This window comes from Camelus ferus, chromosome 34, assembly GCF_009834535.1.
Source record: "Camelus ferus isolate YT-003-E chromosome 34, BCGSAC_Cfer_1.0, whole genome shotgun sequence".
Lineage (NCBI taxonomy): Eukaryota > Metazoa > Chordata > Mammalia > Artiodactyla > Camelidae > Camelus > Camelus ferus.
In genome coordinates this window covers 15497356-15515530 of record NC_045729.1, presented here as the reverse complement: position 1 = coordinate 15515530, position 18175 = coordinate 15497356, and the positions used below count along the sequence as shown (strand labels likewise).

The 18175-nt window shown below is 41.6% G+C and overlaps 2 protein-coding genes across 2 annotated transcripts in view; one reads left to right on the top strand and one right to left on the bottom strand.

Annotated features, from left to right (window-relative positions):
• KLRG1 (killer cell lectin like receptor G1) overlaps positions 1-18175 on the top strand; it is a 120735-nt gene that overhangs the window by 43462 nt on the left and 59098 nt on the right. Inside the window, exon 6 of the mRNA XM_032473330.1 lies at positions 70-225. Coding sequence (XP_032329221.1) covers positions 70-225 — 156 coding nt within the window. The remainder of the gene's footprint in view (positions 1-69; positions 226-18175) is intronic.
• LOC102516499 (alpha-2-macroglobulin) overlaps positions 2173-18175 on the bottom strand; it is a 35628-nt gene continuing 19625 nt past the window's right edge. Inside the window, exons 19-36 of the mRNA XM_032473332.1 lie at positions 15458-15684; positions 14646-14772; positions 14191-14312; positions 13781-13832; positions 13468-13551; positions 13011-13187; positions 12599-12686; positions 11428-11584; positions 10912-10986; positions 10297-10483; positions 8260-8483; positions 6644-6862; positions 6338-6465; positions 5351-5441; positions 4171-4239; positions 3182-3284; positions 2664-2705; positions 2173-2314 (exon numbers count right to left, since the gene is read on the bottom strand). Coding sequence (XP_032329223.1) covers positions 2298-2314; positions 2664-2705; positions 3182-3284; positions 4171-4239; positions 5351-5441; positions 6338-6465; positions 6644-6862; positions 8260-8483; positions 10297-10483; positions 10912-10986; positions 11428-11584; positions 12599-12686; positions 13011-13187; positions 13468-13551; positions 13781-13832; positions 14191-14312; positions 14646-14772; positions 15458-15684 — 2189 coding nt within the window. The 3' untranslated portion in view covers positions 2173-2297. The remainder of the gene's footprint in view (positions 2315-2663; positions 2706-3181; positions 3285-4170; positions 4240-5350; positions 5442-6337; positions 6466-6643; positions 6863-8259; positions 8484-10296; positions 10484-10911; positions 10987-11427; positions 11585-12598; positions 12687-13010; positions 13188-13467; positions 13552-13780; positions 13833-14190; positions 14313-14645; positions 14773-15457; positions 15685-18175) is intronic.

Below are 18175 nucleotides of genomic sequence, written 5' to 3'. Positions count from 1 at the left end.
GAATATTTAATGGATCAGGGTGAACACGTGCCATCAGATTTTAAAGAGTGTATTTCTTGTCTTCTTTAGCAGACAAAGGCTGAGGAGAAAGAGAGAAACATTTGGGGAAAGGAGGAGAAGAAATCAAAAAAGAGGAGGAAAAAGGGATGCAGAAGCAGGAAAATGCATTTCATAAAACGAGATATGAAGAGTATTCGGGCTTTAGGATCAAATGATGATTATGAGGTAAGATACCTTTAATGCTACTTGATAGAGTAAGTATATTCTTTCTCCTTGTACAGATTGCCAGATACTGAGTTCAGTATTTCTTCTTAGTCTTAAGCTTCTTATTCATTGGATTTTAGTTTAATCCTCAGAATAGTAAATATGTTCATATGGTTCAATAGTCAAATAATTTTAAATAGTATTCGCTAAATGGTCTCCTTCCCATCCTTGAAAACTTCCAGTTACTTTTCCCTGTTCCTCTAGGTAGGTAAACACTTTAATAGCTGTTTTTTTTTTTTTCTAAAGGGTCTCCTTCCAGTATTATTTTATGTAAGAGCAAAAAATACAGGCATATTATTTCCTCCCCAACCCCCTTATTATATAAAAGAGTCTGTAATATGTATCCTGTTCTTTGCTCTACTGTTTTCTCTGAACAATGTAATCCCGGGGATATTTCTATGTTGATATACAGAGTACTTCCTCGTTCTGTTTCCAGTCACATGTTTTGCTGTTGTTTAGCTGTTTCCTAACATATTCTGAATTCTTGTGACCTCTTTCATGGGGTAAATTGTTATATTCTAATCTGCCAGAATTGTGATTTATCAGTGGAGTCAAAATAAATTTAGAAGTCATTTATTTTGGCAAGGTAGGTCAAGTATTCTATTTCTTTCTCTTTGAATTCCTGCCATAACCTCTCAATTTCCCTGAGGCAAATGGACGCCTCTGACCAACTGATTCAAGGTGGGGAAAGATGAGGTCAGCGGAGAGGCACATATGAGGACATGCAAGCACACAGCACCTTATTATTTTAAAAAATAGAATACAAATAAAATATAAAACACCATATGAACTGACCCCTGAACATTTCTATCTCCTTCACTGTCATGTCTCCACGTACTTTTCCTGTCACAGCGTGGTTTGTGGTTATGAACGTGGACTTGGAAACCAGACTTCTTGGTACTGAATTCTGGTTCAGCCGTTTATTGGCTGAGTAACTTTGGGCAGGTTACACCACTGTGTGCCTCAGTTTCTTCATTTGTTATCATTGTCCCTATTTTGTAGGGTTGATATATTAATACCTGTGAAGTGCTTAGAGTAGAACCTAGTATGAAGGTGATAACTTTTACCTTTTATTTTTGTCTATCCTGGAGACAGAGCTAAGGATGCTTGAACTTCACTGTCCTTTGGAATTCTTAGTTTGCAGCACCCAGGCTTCTGTCAGACTAAATCAAATGAAGACTAGAACTCCTGGGACTTCCCCAGGAATCTTCTCTTCAGACTCCCAAAGCTTCTGCCCCTCCATCTATGTAATGGATAATTTTAATACTTAATGCATCCGAATACCTCCTTGAGTTTATATCCATCCTTTAGTTCTGGCTCAGAGTTTCAGAAAAAAAGATACTCCAGTGTATTTGTGCTTTGAATACTATATATCCTTTCTTCTAGAAAAACTCACTGCGACTTGTGTCACCTCTTCAGTATTTTCAATCTGCCATCCTTTACTGAATCTGAAACCCAAGGTTAACTGATTGATCACTCGTATCAGTCAATGGCAGATTTGGTTCTGAGGACTCATAACTTCCAATTCAAATCAAGTCCCTGTTAATTATGCTGCCTCCCAATGTGGCATGCCCAACTGTCTATCTCATTACTTCCCTTTGAAGTGGAAAGTCTTTCCTTATCAAGTCAGCCATTTATTTTCTCCTTAAATGCACTCTTTGGCTTTTTCTTAGAATATACCTGTTACCAAACAAGTTTACACGCTCCTAGTACATAATCCAATACATTCTTATTTTCCCTGTAACCCCTATGTGAAGCCTGCTCAGACCAGCATCTCTGTAACGTTTTTCAATTTCTGAAGCCCAAAGCCCCTCAGCTCTTGATCGCTATGAATTTTTTCCTTAGCATTCTACTGGGACTCATGTGGAAGTGTAATAAATGTTTATGGAATAAATGAGGAAACAGTGATAGAGCTGACCAGAAACAAAGGTTTATTCATCAAGCCTGCAGAGATTCAAAGACTCTTTTGTTCCATGGGGACCTGAGTTGGTGGAACAGGGACTCTAGCAAAGCAGTTTTCATTGATGTGGTCTTTAAGCATTTCCAGGATCTGTGATAGTGGAAAGAAGAGAAAATTAAGATGTACTTGGGTTTCCTGAGCAGTGAATATTCCTTCTCTTGGATCCAGGTAGCATAGTGCCTGAGGAAATCCAACTAGTATATACGTGGGAAATGAGATCCGTTACTTAAAATTATCCAAAATGCAATTTTATGAGCTGTCTGAAGTTTGACCATCAGTGGCCCTTTCCCAATAAGTGCATTTTTTCTGTAATAACTTGCACTGTGAGCAGTATGAAGTCTGAGAAAAATATTTAGCCAGAATTTTATGCAGGGGATTTGGGGGACAAGCCAAAGGGGTTCTGACTCCATTTGGAAGGAGTGTGAATTGCTTTGCTTACCTTTGCTGCAAGGAGCGTTGTACTCAGCAACTGCAAACTCATCTGAATAAAAACAAAAATTGTCAGGTCAAGTGAGAGGGAAAGCAAACATCTACGGGATACAGGTCAGTGGAAGAATCTTTATTGTGGGAGGAGTTGTGTTGTATGAGCATCATTCATTTGATGTATTGCTTTCTGCCTTATGTTATTAACTTTTCAGATGCTGTATGTTATGCTTTGCTTTACCCTAAACTCCTGAAGGGTAGCAGTTCAGATGTTATGCTTGCTTAAATTTCATATTGTCCTACAGTTGATTTTATCTGAAGAAAAGGTGCTTTGTATTAGTAGTTGGTATATTTATCCTATAGGTTATTTTTACAATGTGTGTACAGAAGATAAAGACAGGAGACTCAGACTTTGATGGACACAAAATGAAGTGATAAGAGCAATCAGAGTAATGAATTGCCCGAACACATTTCTCAAATCTAAATTTCTGTGATCAGGAATTTAATTTCTGTGTGAAAGTTGCTCTCACTCACCTGTCTCGTAGTAATCATAGACTTTCACTATGGCTGGTTTCAGATCTCTTACTGGGACGTCTTGCAGAACCGTGAAGGACAAGCTCACGGTCTGATTTGTCACCTAGAAAGCAAAAGGCAGTTAAATGACCCTCCAGGGACGTTTCTTCTCTCTTCTTTGAATGAGTATAAGTACTCATCTATCTTGGGAAAAACTTTTTGTCAACTAACAGGAGCCTTAAATTGGGCCAAAAGCTCTCAGAGCAGATGGAAACTTCCCCAAATTGTTTCTTAAATAACTAAAACTATTCATATACTCCCATCAATGTGAGCACAGGGCTCTGTTCACAGGGGGCGAATGATGTATGCTTTTTATTGTTTAAATAATTATGTTCATTTTTAAATATTGGAGATTTGGTACAGTTTTACTTCTCTGTCTTATAGAAATATTTATGTTGACTCAAAAAGGAATATCAACAGTTGATCACTGCCGCCTTGTTTTACAAAATTTGCAAACTATAATATTCATCAGTATAGTAATGAATAAACTATGCAACAACACACAGCTGTGAAATCACATTGGTTTATTGGTGGACTGATCTTGTTATTTTACGCCAAAGTCCTTGATGAGATTGATAGTAAGGTCCCCTTTTGTCTCATTGATGTAATGTTGAAATAATAATTGACTAATCCCAATGGTTACTTTCTTATATTACTATCTTCAAAATAACTTACGCACATAGTAAGCACATTTTGTGGGGAACTTCTTGCTTATGGAGTCCTAGAAATACTCATATTCCAATATTTATAACAAGCCATTTCTTCCCATAGTCCCAGATGAAAAGTAAATAGAGAAGAAGAGGCGAATATTCACTGGAACTAATATTACAATTCCCAGATTTTTAGCATGGAAGTGATGTCTCCAAAATGCCTTCATTCACTTCCCAGGTAGCTTCTGTAGAGGCATCACTGTCTACATTTTTTTGCAACCAGAACGGCAGGGCTCTCACCTTATCCAGGTAAATCAAGACATGGTTGTTGCTGACTTCTGTCCTGCTCACGTGGTTAGATCTTTCAAGCTGAAGAAAATTAAGACATCATAAATGTTAATAAACAGATGAAAACCCTGGGGGAAACCAGAGGAAAGAAGAATGTTTATTAAGCCTGAGGGTAACATTTCTTCAAATGCTTTTTATAAGCAAAGACAATAATGTGGCAAAATTAGAAATGAAAGGTAATTGGGATGCAAGGTTTAGTATTAGTTATGACACAGGACCCACGTGTAAAGGAGATTTATTTGAAGGAAAGGGAACTAAATATCCGAAACTTGGAAATTACCCATATTTCAAGGTTCAATTCATCTTCCGTTCCTTCATGAAGGAGGTTTTTGTTTTTGTTTTTGTTTTTTACTTTTTTTGCTTTCTCAAAATATATAGCAATTTCAGTTTTCTCTGTACTTCTTAATATTTATAGTTTATGTCAATCAATCTTTTTCATATTTTTTTGCACTGATTCATGTGCATATGCTTTATCTTCTGAAGTATCTAAGCGCCATTAAAGCAGGAGCCTGCTGCCAGCTTTTCCGTAGTACACATGGCTCCTGGCAGAGTGCGATTTATGACATGAGCCAGACGATTGCTGTGGGTGTCACCAAAGCCATGAACAAGAAGCAGGTGGAGCTGGCGAGGTCACCAGATCTGCCCAGAAAGCTCAGAAGGCTGAATGAACATGATCCCTAATACCTGCCACCCCAGGTCCCTCAGTGGTGGAAGGACAGTCTCAAAACCATCTGAAGCAACCACCGCAGTTTGGTAGTGAAAGGTTGGTGAGCGGTAACAATGCATCATAAAACCCGAGGGAAAGGAACATGTTTTCTGGATCATACATGTCTCCGTATGTGGCAGTTTTGAGTTGTTAGTTTTTAAAATTAGTATTTTTTAATGAGTATCTTAACGAAAACATGACTGAAACTCCAACACAGAATTTTGAGACCCATTAAAACAAAATTTAATGAGAAAACCAACCAACCAACAAGCCCCCATGCAAACATACTAAATTATATTTCTGAGTTTGGAGAAAGTAATAAGTCTTTGATAGAGGTTGATTTAATGGTGTTCTCATATTAATATTGTCAGTCTAGAGATACATAACACATTAAAATAGGGTCTCCTGGGCTTATAAGAAACGTACCATTTTCACTGTTGGTTTCAGGGGAATAAAACCAGATACCATCTTCACATCAGCAATTGCCATGTTGGAGGCAGGACGGCTTCCAGTGTAACTAGAGATGCAGAGAAGAAAGAAAGAAGGAATTTTTGTGTTATTAATTGTTCTCTTTTTCTGTGTCCAATATAAGCACTCAAGAGCCCTGAAAGGGACATGGACGTCTTCCTAAATTTCTTACTCGAGTAGCTCAGAAAACTGGCTGTGAATTAGAATCTTCAGGCGAGCCTGTTGAAGCCACAGAGACCAGGTCCTCCTTTGGACCTGATAAGTCAGAATTTCATGTGTGTGAACTCGGAGGATCTGTGTTTCAAGAAAGCTCTATATGTGAAGCACACCTGGGCTTGAGACCGCTAAGTCGGTCCCAGTCACTTGTTACGTGTACTTTCTCTTTTTCCCTGAAGAGTACCGCCTTCCAGGTTATCATATTCTCGCGGGCAGATACAAGAAGCCCTGTAGCTGTTTGAGTATTGCTGCCTATGTATGTGTTTTTCCCCAACTTGATTATTTCATATATAATCTGAGATTTATTTATTGCCAGTACTAGGGAGTCACTACTTCCTTCTGTTCACACTTTTCAAGAAGTCTCCATCTCTGTCCCAAATAGAGCAAAAATAATATAGAATTTCATTACAATAGAAGGAAATCAGGATGAATCACTACATTAGAATAAAATCAGGAATTCAGGCAAGGCATAATATTCTTTATTTAATTATTGCTGAGGGGTATGAATAACCTGTAAATAGTGAGGTCAGACAGTAATAGATCCTGGAGTCAGGGGCTGTACACTGTAAACCCCACCACTGAGAGGTTCTGTGTCGACATGAGAACACATTGCTTTTTCAGGAAATATAGAACAAATATTTCCTGTCACGCTGCTCTGCTTACTGAGGCCTTCCAGTAAGCAGACTGGTCGTTATACCCAGAATTCAACGATACGGTCAGAGGACTTACCTGACATTCAGTGAGATCTGGAAGCTCGTGTGGGCTTTGGGTCCATCACAAGTTTGGGGCAGAGTCTGCACCTCCAGAGCAAATGGGAACTCTTCCTTTTTCAGGAGAATATTGTATTTCAAAGATGTCTGTGGAACATCAAAGGCAAAAATCTGAGTTTAGAAGGGGGAAAACCCTTCTCCAGGACTCCTCCCAACTTCCTCAACTCTTTCTGATTTGTCCCAGCAAATCAGTTAGGCCAAGTTAGGCCTTTTCAGTGAGGATGGTTACTCCAGGCCCCCTGTCCCATCCGCCCCAGACTCTCACCTGGAGGTAAACACACCCTTGTCCTGTTGCCGTCACATTGTACTCTCCAGGCACCTCTGGCAGTGAAGTCTGCTGTAGTAACAGGAGGTTGCTGTTGTTCACTTGGAATTCTGTGGAAAATGTCCCCGAAGACTGGATGGTCACCTGTACGGCCTTCCCAGTCCTGGCGAAAGTGGCTGCCCCGTATCTGGACAAGGCGTGGAGGGCCACCACCGTGTCCTGGAAGAGACGGGTGAGGGCCCACCTAGGCATGGTGACCCTTTGACGACCCAAAGGCCCATGTTGGCTGCCACAGAAGGGGTTTTGATTTTCTGTTTCCTTTTGCCCTGACTTTGGAAGTACTGGAGTTCTAATATCGAGACTGTTAATAATCCTTACCTAGGTGACGGAACCATAACCTTCACTTATCTGTCAAGGACTATGTGCCCTAGAAATTGATTTTATTTCTCAGAAAAATCAATCCTTTTCGCTCTATAAATATATGTGGGATATGTAGTGTGGAGAACATGTATGAATGGGAATTAGTTTTTAGCCCTAGTTGTTTGCCTAAGATGTCTTTCTTGACAACTGTGGTCATACCTGGCACCAACCAACCAAAGTTCAGTCTGGCTCTCCCTCCAGACTAAACTCTGCTCTGCTGCTGAGGTCAGAGTCCTGAGAGAACCCGGGATCCTTTGCAGCCATGATCAAGGTCATGCTTCAGTTTCTCCAGAGAAATGCAGGATGAGTAATTATGATTATATTCTTGACCTATTGACATTTTTATTTGGCTGTCTCTTTTTTATTGGAAGCTTGGATCTCTCCCTGGCATGTCACATTCTCCATTCTCATCAACACTGAACCTGACATCCTTTAAATGATAGTTTTCTCAGAAGCAAATGACGACTGTTTTAACAAAATGATTATTTTCTCTCTTCCTATGGAAAAATAAGAGATTCAATACAATGGAAAAAGGATGGGATTCCATGTTGCCATATTCTCTTTTAGGATGCATATGCTAACCTCTAAATTCTCTGGAGGTGAAACTTCCCGCTCTGTCTATATTGGAGGATTTTTTTAGATGTGAGACTATATAGTTGTTAGGCTCAGGAAGTTGGATGAAGAAAGATAGTTCTTTACGCTCCTGACGAACAAATGTTTATATATTAAGAGGCTGGTAGAGGAAGCATGAAATGTGTCAGCTTTAAAAGAAGCCAGTAAACACGTGCCTAGAAATGGACAGATTTGCAGGGAGAGATTATTGGGTTTGAATAGTGTTTCTGGGAACAATCTGAAAGGTCTCTTAGAACTTCCAGAAAATGTTGGATTTTTAAATTCATTCTGCCATTGTGTGTAGGGTTAGTGGTGTCCCACTATTGCTTTAGGGGTGCAAAGTGGTTACTGGAAACAGGAGCCCATGATAATAACATGCGGGCGGCAGCAGAATTCAAGGCATTTTCTTTTCAGCCCTCTTTGACTTTCATTTTTCCTCATTTCTCACCATCCTCGAACACTGATAGCATTGTCCTCATTTCAAGTTATTCTCATCTTCATTTTTCCTTTTCACATGTGTTTGTATCCTGTTCAAACCTTTTGCTACCTGAAGGTGAAGCAGAAGGTTCTGGTTAACTGCAGACCTGGGTGGAGGAGAAGCCGCCCTGGGAGTTCTGCTGCTTTGTGATCCACCTCACGATGCGCGTGGCAGAGGCCAGGTCCTCCTGGGTCGGGGCGGGCTGGGCCGTCAGGTGAGCCAGCAGCACGTAGGCCGTCATCTCCACCTCGGCAGAGGGGGCCCGGGGCCGGTGAAAGTGCCCCCGGGACACTCCGGGCCTCTGAGGTCGTGTCCAGTGGGTGGAATTATCTGGAGGGGAGGAAACAATGAAAATGACTACACACTCATATTTAATTTCAGGGGAAAGTATGCCAGCCGGAGCTGAGGGGAGGGTTGCCTTTTTCTAATTATCATCTCAAACCTTTCCGCGCTGCTCTGCCTTCTATGGAAAGCTGAACGTGCTTTGTTTCAGCTGGGCTGGGGTGAGTGATGCTGCTCGAGTCAGGCCTAAGTTTTCAAAAGGATGTTGTGTTGGCGGATGAGAGAAAGAGCAGAGCAAGTTGTCTGACTGGCCGTGGTTAATTCCCGATTTGTGATGTCATCCAGGCCTTTTCCAGGGTCTGTTAAATTGTCTAGAAAGCCTGTCCTTTGAGGTTGCTTATGAGGATTACAGATCACATGGGATCATGCAGTTTACACTCATTAGATCACTAAAAAAAAAATACAATCATCATCAAAATATCAAAGGCTGACAGGCTGTGAAATCTCGGGGACCGATTAACGCTGCTGTGGGAGGGGAACGACCCTTTGGAGAGCAGTCTGGCAAAGCGGGAGACGCGCTGGGTCCACCCGTCAGCAGTTACGCTTGTCTAAGTGCGAGTTAGAGAAACTCACACACACCGCAAGGAGACACGTATGTGAATATTTACATGAACAGTCACTGCAGCATGGTTTGCAGCAGCACCAAATAAGAAACAAGAAAATACCCATGAGGAGAGACTCCCGATATAAGCTGCGACCCTTTTACGTGCTGTAACGCGTTCCGCAGCAGGTATGACTGACAGCTAATGAGCGGTAGCTACAGGTACCCATGCATGGGACTCTTACCAGCCTGAGGCTGAACTTAAAAAAAAAACCGAAAAGCAAACAGACAAGGAAACAAGCAGAAATCCTCAGAAGGATGAGGCTTCTGATCTGAAGATGAAAAGTGTAAACATTCTGAATATGATTTAGGGATCCATTTGTAGTAAAAAGATACAGAAATCCATGGAGGTTGTAATGACAGATTCAGGACAATGAGTTCCCTTGTGGGTGGGAATTTTTCCAGCACTGGTGATATTTTTTTCTTAAGCTGGAAGGGAGGTGTTGAAGGTGCTTGCTAATTATTCTCCGTGCCTTTTTGTATGCCTGAGATATTTCCCAACATTTTTAAGAATAAACAATGAATGACACTGTCAAGGGGGAATATGTTTTATTGGCTATCTTATTATTATTTGCGTTTTCTTTTCTGTTTCTTCAACCCCTCATATAGACCACTGTATCCGTAGAAGTGCTGTGTACATAATGAAAAGATCTGTCAACATCACCAGTCTTGCGAAATGAGCATAAAATACGAGAATTTATTCATGGGGTTACTTTCTTCAATCTTTTCTTATGTTTAAGATAATATGATATAAGGGTTGGGTATATAGTAAGAACTGATATCTTAATCTTAACAGCTAATACTTTTATAGCACATGCTCCGTGCCGTATTCTCTGTTAAGTGCTTTCCATGTATTAACTCATTTAATCCTGTGAGGTAAATACTATTTACTTTGAGATAAATGCTGTTATTATTCCCATTTTACTGATGAAGAAGCTGAAACAGACAAGTGAAGGGACTTGGCCGAGGTCACGTGGGGACTGTGTTTTGGAGCCAGCCTTCAGAGGCCGAGCGTCTCCCTATTACAGTGTACCGCCTCTCACCTTGGACTTGTGACTTGAGTTCCAAATCTTAGATTCTATAATGTTACAGACAAAAGAAGAGAGGGGAAAGGATGCTGAGAGGTCTCGTGAGGATTCCTGCAGTGGAGTGCTTGCAGCAGAGAAGGTGGGATGGGAGAAGGATCTGGGGTGTGCTTACCCTCCTTCACATTCACAGCCTCCTCGTGAAGTGACTTGAGAACTTCTCTCCGCTTTTCCTGGTCACCCGCCCGGGCAAATGCATAGGCCAGCAGTGCCTTGATGTAGACGTGGCTGCCGTGGGCTCCTTCCTTGGCTGACTTCCAGGCTGACTCCAGGCAGAACAGGGCATTGCGGACAACGACGTGCTGTGAAGGGAGAGCAGTGGGGGTTGGGCTGTGTGACAGGGAGGCTGGTGCTCCCAGGTCGACTCACAGAGCACAGCACACAGGTAAAGACGTTTTCCACATGCATTTGTCCCTCTAGCCACACTCTTCTGGAATAGTATTTCTTAAATCTGTTGCCCTCACATTCATAAGGCAGGAATATATCTTTAGCATTCACTTTGTGTGTGTGCAGTGGTGGTAAGGCTCCTGGCCGAGAAATAGCCGGGGGAGGGCATCACTGGGAAAGTGTAAATCTTTCTTAATGGATTGACCGAATTCTCTGCTGATGTGGGAGGCACTGGCATTGCACAGAGGGACAACTGACACTTGGCTGTTAGTGGGGTAGTGTTTCAGACAGCAGGTCAGCAGTCTCATTGCATCCAGAACTACTCTTCAGCAAGGGCACGTACAGTGACAGGGAGAGGAATCTCCAGAAGGGCGATGGTGATGTAGACAGAGAGGGTCACTTCATCGTCCACTCCACCCTGTAAGTATGAGAGAGAGATGGAGATTTGAGTAATCTCCCTTCCGAGAATGCTTTTAATCATCTCCTTGTATTCTGCTGGTATGGAATATGTCCTTACCCATACTCATCCCCTGGGGCAAAATATCACAGTCACCCTAAATTCCATCCCCACTTTCTTGGTGCTATTTGGGTTTTATTTTTCTTTAAAAAAATTGTTTTTTGGCAGGCGGAGGTAATCAGGTTTGTTAATTTATTTATTTTCAGAGGATGTACTGGGGATTGAACCCAGGACCTTGTTCCTGCATGCTAAGCATACGCTCTACTGCTTCAGCTATACCCTCCTCTCCACATTTTCTTTTTCTGATACCTTCCTTAAGGAATTCTTATGTTATTACTTCCTCTCCTCATCCTTGTAGACATCATAATGGACAAATCAAAACTAGCTCCAGGAACACTTCACCTTAATGGCATTGTTGAGCAGTGACCCAGAGCTCCTGAAACAGCCATCATCCCTCTGCTTTTGGGAGAGCCAGGTGAGGGCTTCAGTAATATGTGCTTCATCAACGAAGATGTAGGCTCGAGCCTGGGCGAAAGTCTTCAGTACAAAGGCTGTGAGCCTAAGGGATGACGATATTCACGTTGTTACAATGGTTTTATAACCAATTCACAGCCACAGGCTGCATAGGACACTTCTTCTATTGATGTGAGTCTTCTGACGGGAATTCTTATGTCCTTAGAGCTCTCGTCACCTTTACTTGACGAATCTGTTAGATCTAGTACAGTTGACCGTTGAACAACATGGTCTGAACTGCATGGGTCCACTTACACATGGATTTTTTTTTCCTTCTCTTTTTCTTTTTCTTTTTCTTTTCTTCTCTTTTTTTAACTAAATATGTACTACAACATTACGTGACCCCAGTTGGTTGAATCCGTGGATACACAACAGGGGATACAAAGGGTCTGCTGTAAAGTGACATGTGGATTTTCTACCGGGGGAGGTCGGCACTCCTAAGCCCCGTGTTTTTCAAGGGTCAACTGTACTTCTGATGTTACTTATTTTTTTCCGATTTTTTTGAGTGAGGCTTTAAATCTTTCTTTACTGATTTTCTTCTATAGGTAGCAGAATCTTCTCGTGTACAGCTCTTACATGCAAGAACTCCTAATACTACTTTGCCTTAGGGATTTCAAACCAGTGTTTCATTTCACTGCGTCCTTCTCATTCCTTTCCCCCTATTAGTGAATTTATTCTCAGTCAAGATGAATATGATCTAAAAAGCATAATATAAGCTGAGGTTAACATGGTTTATCTAGAAGTTATATGATATGTTCATTAGCTATCTCATGAAAAAACTCACAATCATTTGAGCTATTTTAGAAAAAAATTCGCTATTTCAGAAAGAATTCCTTGCTGTCTTATTAGCAGGATGAGTTTTGGGGACAAGTCAACATACATGTATTGGAATCTCACTTTTTTGCCTGTTACCTTGCTAGTCTCGGTGTATTGATCTAGGATAACCAACTATAGGTTTAGTAATACGTATCTGGTAGGGTTACCAGGAATATCATTTTGATAATATATGTAAAGGAGTTGACACAAAAATAGGAACTCAAAAAAGCTGTCTCTCCCTTACCAGGTATTGCCCTTACTGTGGCCATGCTTCTCCCCAAAGGTGCTGTAGGAACCGTCAGAGTGTTTGTAGTTCAGCTGCCTCTGGTAACCTGGAATGGAAGGTTAAGGAAGCAACATGGCAGATCGTACATTCTGTGGCCAGAGAAATTACTAAAATGCCTTGGTATCTTGTCCTATTTCCTAATTTTGCTATAATATGTTAGAAGGTTCTGAGTGCTAAACATTTTATCAGAGGTTGGACACTGGATAGTTTCCATTGAAATGAACTGTCATGGTATTCTTATTATTGTAACCATCATAGTATGATGAATTGATGTAACAGAGAATTGATAAGTAACTCAAGCCTATTATGGAATTGAACCTATTATTAAAAGAACACTGTGAATTTTTCACTCACTTATTCAGTCACTCACCCATGTTGAGGTAGAGAATGGCCTTGGATTTGATTTCTTCAGTCAGCTGCTGTGTTTCATTTAGATAATCCAGAACATAGATGTTAGGAGCAAAGAGGACCATATTCTGTTCTCCACAGCCATAGGGCATTTGGAGGAGATTTTGTGTATTTCGCATGGCAGAGCCTAAAATATCTCCTAGGAAATGGGAGAGATGGCAAGTCATAAAGTTTATAGATGATAACTTGTCAGAATCATTAAGAAGAAATGAAAAATTAGCTGAGGTAAAGAAATGAGGACTTTTAGGAAGGGTGAGTCTTCCAGGGACAGAGGTATGACTGGAAGCAGTAAACAAGTCCAAAGAAGAAGAGAAGAAAGAAGTTAAAATTATAGTTGTTATTCTGAGAAAGTATTTATGGGAAAACAATAGTAGACATTATCAGGATAGTACAGTAGTCCGTGAGGACTGGAGACTCACCCAATACTGAGACAGAGGCGTGGGCAGATTCTTCTACCACATTCGGTGGCAGCTTCAGAGATAATTGTTCAGACGCCTTGTCACCTAGAGATAGAAACAAATCAGCTGTAATGAAAATTCTTTCTGTTGGAAAATATATCTCCCTGAAGGCCTTCAAGACCCAGAAGCCAGAGCTATGCCTTGCACCTAAACTTCTTCTGAAAAGTTATCCTTCTTCTAATGTTCCAGCTTTAAAAAAATATCTTCAACATATATGAATGGGATTCTGAGGTTTCCAGAACGTTTCCTTTTAATGACGATGGGTGAGTCTTACCTGCTGGACAAAGCAGGGAGTTGAATGTTGCTTCCTTCTCCAGTCCTTCAGGCTTTAGGTGGAAAGAAAGAAAAGTTAGAAGAGAGAACGGACTGACTTTCAGGACAGGTGTGTTGACAGGGGAACTGCAGGTTTCTTGATGGTGAAGAGAAGAATTGGAGCTGACTTTCAAATGTATAAACAAATTCTCTAACTAGATGTGATATTAAGGAGACAGGTTGATAGATCCGAGAGAGTGAGGGGAAATTTACAAAGTTAAGTCGGGGGGGGGGGCGCGGAGAATCATATTGTGAAATATCCCATAACCGTGTAGGCTTTAGCCCTTCTTACCTAAAAGTTGGAACCCCAACTGGATTCACCATTGTTTTTCTCGATTCATGGTGACCCATCAAATGGGCAGGCTTACTTACTTCAACTAACAGGGGCTTGATGATTGTGTCTTTCCTTCCGAGTTCGGGGACCACAGCTGCCTCAGTCCCACACAGCTCTCGAGAATCCAGTGCCTCTGCACTCACGCTGAATTTCACATTCCCTGAAAAAAGGGGCCAGTAGAGGTGAGCACCATCTCTCTCCCTCCATGCCTCCCCTCCCCCAAATTTATAAATGTTTAATGCTTTGTGGCCTTTTTTTATTCTATAAAACCCTAGGAGCAGGAATGGAAGTAACATAATCTAGAGGTTAATGATACTGAGAACCCAAGGTGGAGATGGAGGTAAGGGAAGGGGGGATATCCTTTTAGATGTCCTAGAATGAAAGACAAAAGAAAAAAATTCTACCATCTGGGGGCGGTCTTTGCCTGGATATAAGGATCCCGGAGATGTATACAGTCTTTGAGCGGAGAACTGTCTCTAGGAGACTCTCTCACCTAATGACTTTGGGGTTACTGCCCAGGACACGGTTTGCCGGCCATTCCCACAGATGCAGTGAGACTCTTGTTCCTTCTTCCCTGGGACAGCTAGGAATTCCGGGGAAGCTTCTAGATGCACGCTGACCTGGAGCCACACATGGGACAAAGAGACAAACAGATGAGAGGGAAAGGGGAGACCAAAGGGAGAACGGCTTGAAACAAAGCGTGTCGGGCGGTTGGTTAGATTTCAGGTTGCCTAATACTGAAGATGATACAAATGAAGACCAAGAACCTGACAGGTAGATCTGATGTCTAAATATTAGTATTTGGGGATAATCTGCTCCTCCGTGAGGTAGGAGCAGAGGTGAGGACAAATCCTGATGGATTGTTGTCTGTGGGAGTGCTTCTCCTTTGGCCTGGGATCCTGACCACACCCTCAGCTCTCCCAGCAGAGTGTACAGATTTATACACAGTTGCGGTTTCAGCAGACATAAGATGCACATTCAACGGGAATGCAGAGGTTGAAACTTTGGAGAATACAAGACGTGGAATCAGCATACTGGTTTTTGTTGCTCATGTCAAAAATCTTCATGCTACACAAACTTCCTAACTTTAAAGGGTTAGGATAAGGGTCAGAACCTTCTTTTAAGTTGTTACTTGGTATTTGGAGATCTCAGCAACCATGGCCATACGACGTTCGGCTGTCTGTGGGCGTGTTCTTCCCCTGGTGAGCCCTTCTTAGACCCAGGAGTTTGTCAGTGTCCCCAGGAATGCAGTTTTTAATTTATCTGACTGTTACCTTGTGTTCAATTTAAGAAAGAGCTCCTTACCGGGATGCATTTGGGAAGGTAGTTTAACACAGTGGCCTTGAGTGTGAAGGCTTCTCCGCGGATCACAGAGTAGGGTATTGTGACCTCGACGAAGAAGGGCTGAAAAACTTGGAGAGAGGCAGTTGGAGAGAGACCAAGTCCAGTGTCGCTGGACAGGCAGAGGGCCCCTGCCTTCCACTCAGTGATGGTATCGGGGACTGTCACTTCTAGTTCAGCCACACCTGAGGGATCTGGGGAGGATGGTGATGGGAAGAACAAAAAGGAAGCAGTTAAATACAGGCATATCTCATTTTATTGCACCTTGCTTCATTGCACTTTACAGATACGGTGCCTTTTACAAATGGAAGGTTTGTGGCAGCTGTGCGTTAGGCAAGTCTATTGGTGCCATTTTTCTAAAGCATTTGCTCACTTCATGTCTCTGTGTCACATTTTGGTAATTCTCTCAATATTTCAAGCTTTTCGATTATTATTATATTTGTTATGGTGATCTGTGATCAGTAATTTTTGATGTTACTACTGTAATTGTTTGGGAGTGCCATGAATTGCACCCATAGAAGATGACAAACTTAATAGATAAATGTTGTGAGTGTTCTGATTGCTCCACTGGCCAGCTGTTCCCCTGTCTCTCTCCCTTGCCTTGGGCCTCCCTATTCTCTGAGTCAAAACAATACTGAAATGAGGCCAATTAATAACCCTACAGTGGCCTCTAAGTGTTCAAGCAAAGGAAAGAGCCACAAGTCTCTCACTTTAAATCAAAAGCTGGAGATGATTAAGCTTAGTGAGGAAGGCATGTTGAAAGCAAGATTGGCCAAAAACTAAGCCTCTTGTGTCCAACAGTTAGCCAAGTGATGAATATACAAGAAAAGTTCTTGAAGGAAATTAAAAGTGCAACCTGAGTAAGCCCACGAAGGATAAGAAAGGAAAACAGCCTTATTGCTGATATGGAGAAAGTTTTAGTGGTCTAGTTAGAAGATGAAATGGGCCGCAACATTCCCTTAAGCCAAAACCTAATCCAGACCGTTCCCTCTCTTCAATTCTGTGAAGGCGGAGCAAGGTAAGGAAGCTACAGAAGACGAGTGTGAAGGTAGCAGAGGTGGTTCATGAGGATTAAAGAAAGAAGCTGCCTCTATAACATAAAAGTGCGAGGTGAAGCAGCAGGTGCTGATATGGGAGCTGTAGCAAGTTATCCAGAAGAGCTAGCTGAGATAATTAGTGAAGGTGACTACACCAACAAATAGATTTTCAGTGTAGGTGAAGCAGCCCTATATTGGAAGAGGATGCATCTGGGACTTTCATAGCTGGCGAGGAGAAGTCAAAGCCTGGCCTCAAAGCTTTAATTACAGGCTGACTCTCTGGTTAGGGGCTAATGCAGCTGGTGACTTGAGGGTGAAACCAATGCAATAATCCTCAAAATCCTAGGGCTCTTCAGAGTTATGCTGCATCTACTCTGCTGGGCTCTATAAATGGAATGACAAAGCCTAGATGAAAGTACATCTGTTTACAACATAGTTGCCTAAATATTTTGAACCCACTCTTGAGAAAAATGATTCCTTTCAAAACATTGCTGCTCATTGACAATGCACCTGGTCACCCAGGAGCTCTGATGGAGATGGACGAGATCAGTGTCATTTTCATGCCTCTAGCACAACAGCCATTCTGCAGCCTGTAGAACAAGGAGTGATTTGGACTCTCAAGTCTTATTATTTAAGAAATACATTTTGTAAGGTTATAGCTGCCATAGACAGCAGTTCCTCTGATGGAGCTGGGTAAGCCTTCTGGAAAGGATTCACCATTCCAGATGTCATTAAGAACCTTCATGCTTCATGGGAAGAGGTCAAAATATCAATATTAAAAGGAGTTTGGAAGAAGTTGATCCCAACCCTCGTGGATGACTTTGAAGGGTCCAAGACTTCAGTAGAGGAAGTAACTATGGATGTGGAAGAAATAGCAAGAAAACCAGAATTAGAAGTGGAGCCTGAAAATTTAACCGAATTGCTGCAATTTCATGATGAAACTTTAATGTATGGAGAGTTGCTTCTTGTGGATGAACAAAGAAAGTGGTTTCCTGAGGTAGAGTCTATTCCTGGTGAAGACGCTGTGAAGATTGTTGAAATGACAATACAGGATTCAGACTATTACATACACTTAGTTGACAAAGCAGCGGCAAGTCTGAGAGGACTGACTCCAACTTTGAAAGACATTCTACCGTGGGTAAAATGCTCTCAAACTCCACTGCATGCTACAGAGAATTGTTTGTGGAAGGAAGAGTCCACTGATGCAGCAAACTTCATTGCTGTCTTGTTTTAAGAAGTTAGCACAACCATGCCGGCCTTCAGCAGCCACCACTCTGATCAGTCAGCAGCCACCAGCATGGAGGCAAGACTCTCCACCAGCAAAGAGATTATGGCTCTCTGAAGGCTCAGATGACGGTTAGCATTTTAGAACAATAAACTATTTTTTTTGATTAAGGTATGTAGTTCTTAAAGACATAATGCTGTTGCACACTTAACAGACTACAGTGTAGTATAAACGTAACTTTCATATGCACTGAGGAATCAAAAAATTCAGGCGACTCACTTTATTGTGATATTTGCTTTATTGGAGTGGTCTAGAACCAGATCCACAATATCTTTGAGGTATGTTTGTAAATCCTTTCTAGGAAGACAACCCCTGTGAATAATTCTATTGTCACGACTTGAATGCACTCAGTAGAAATAC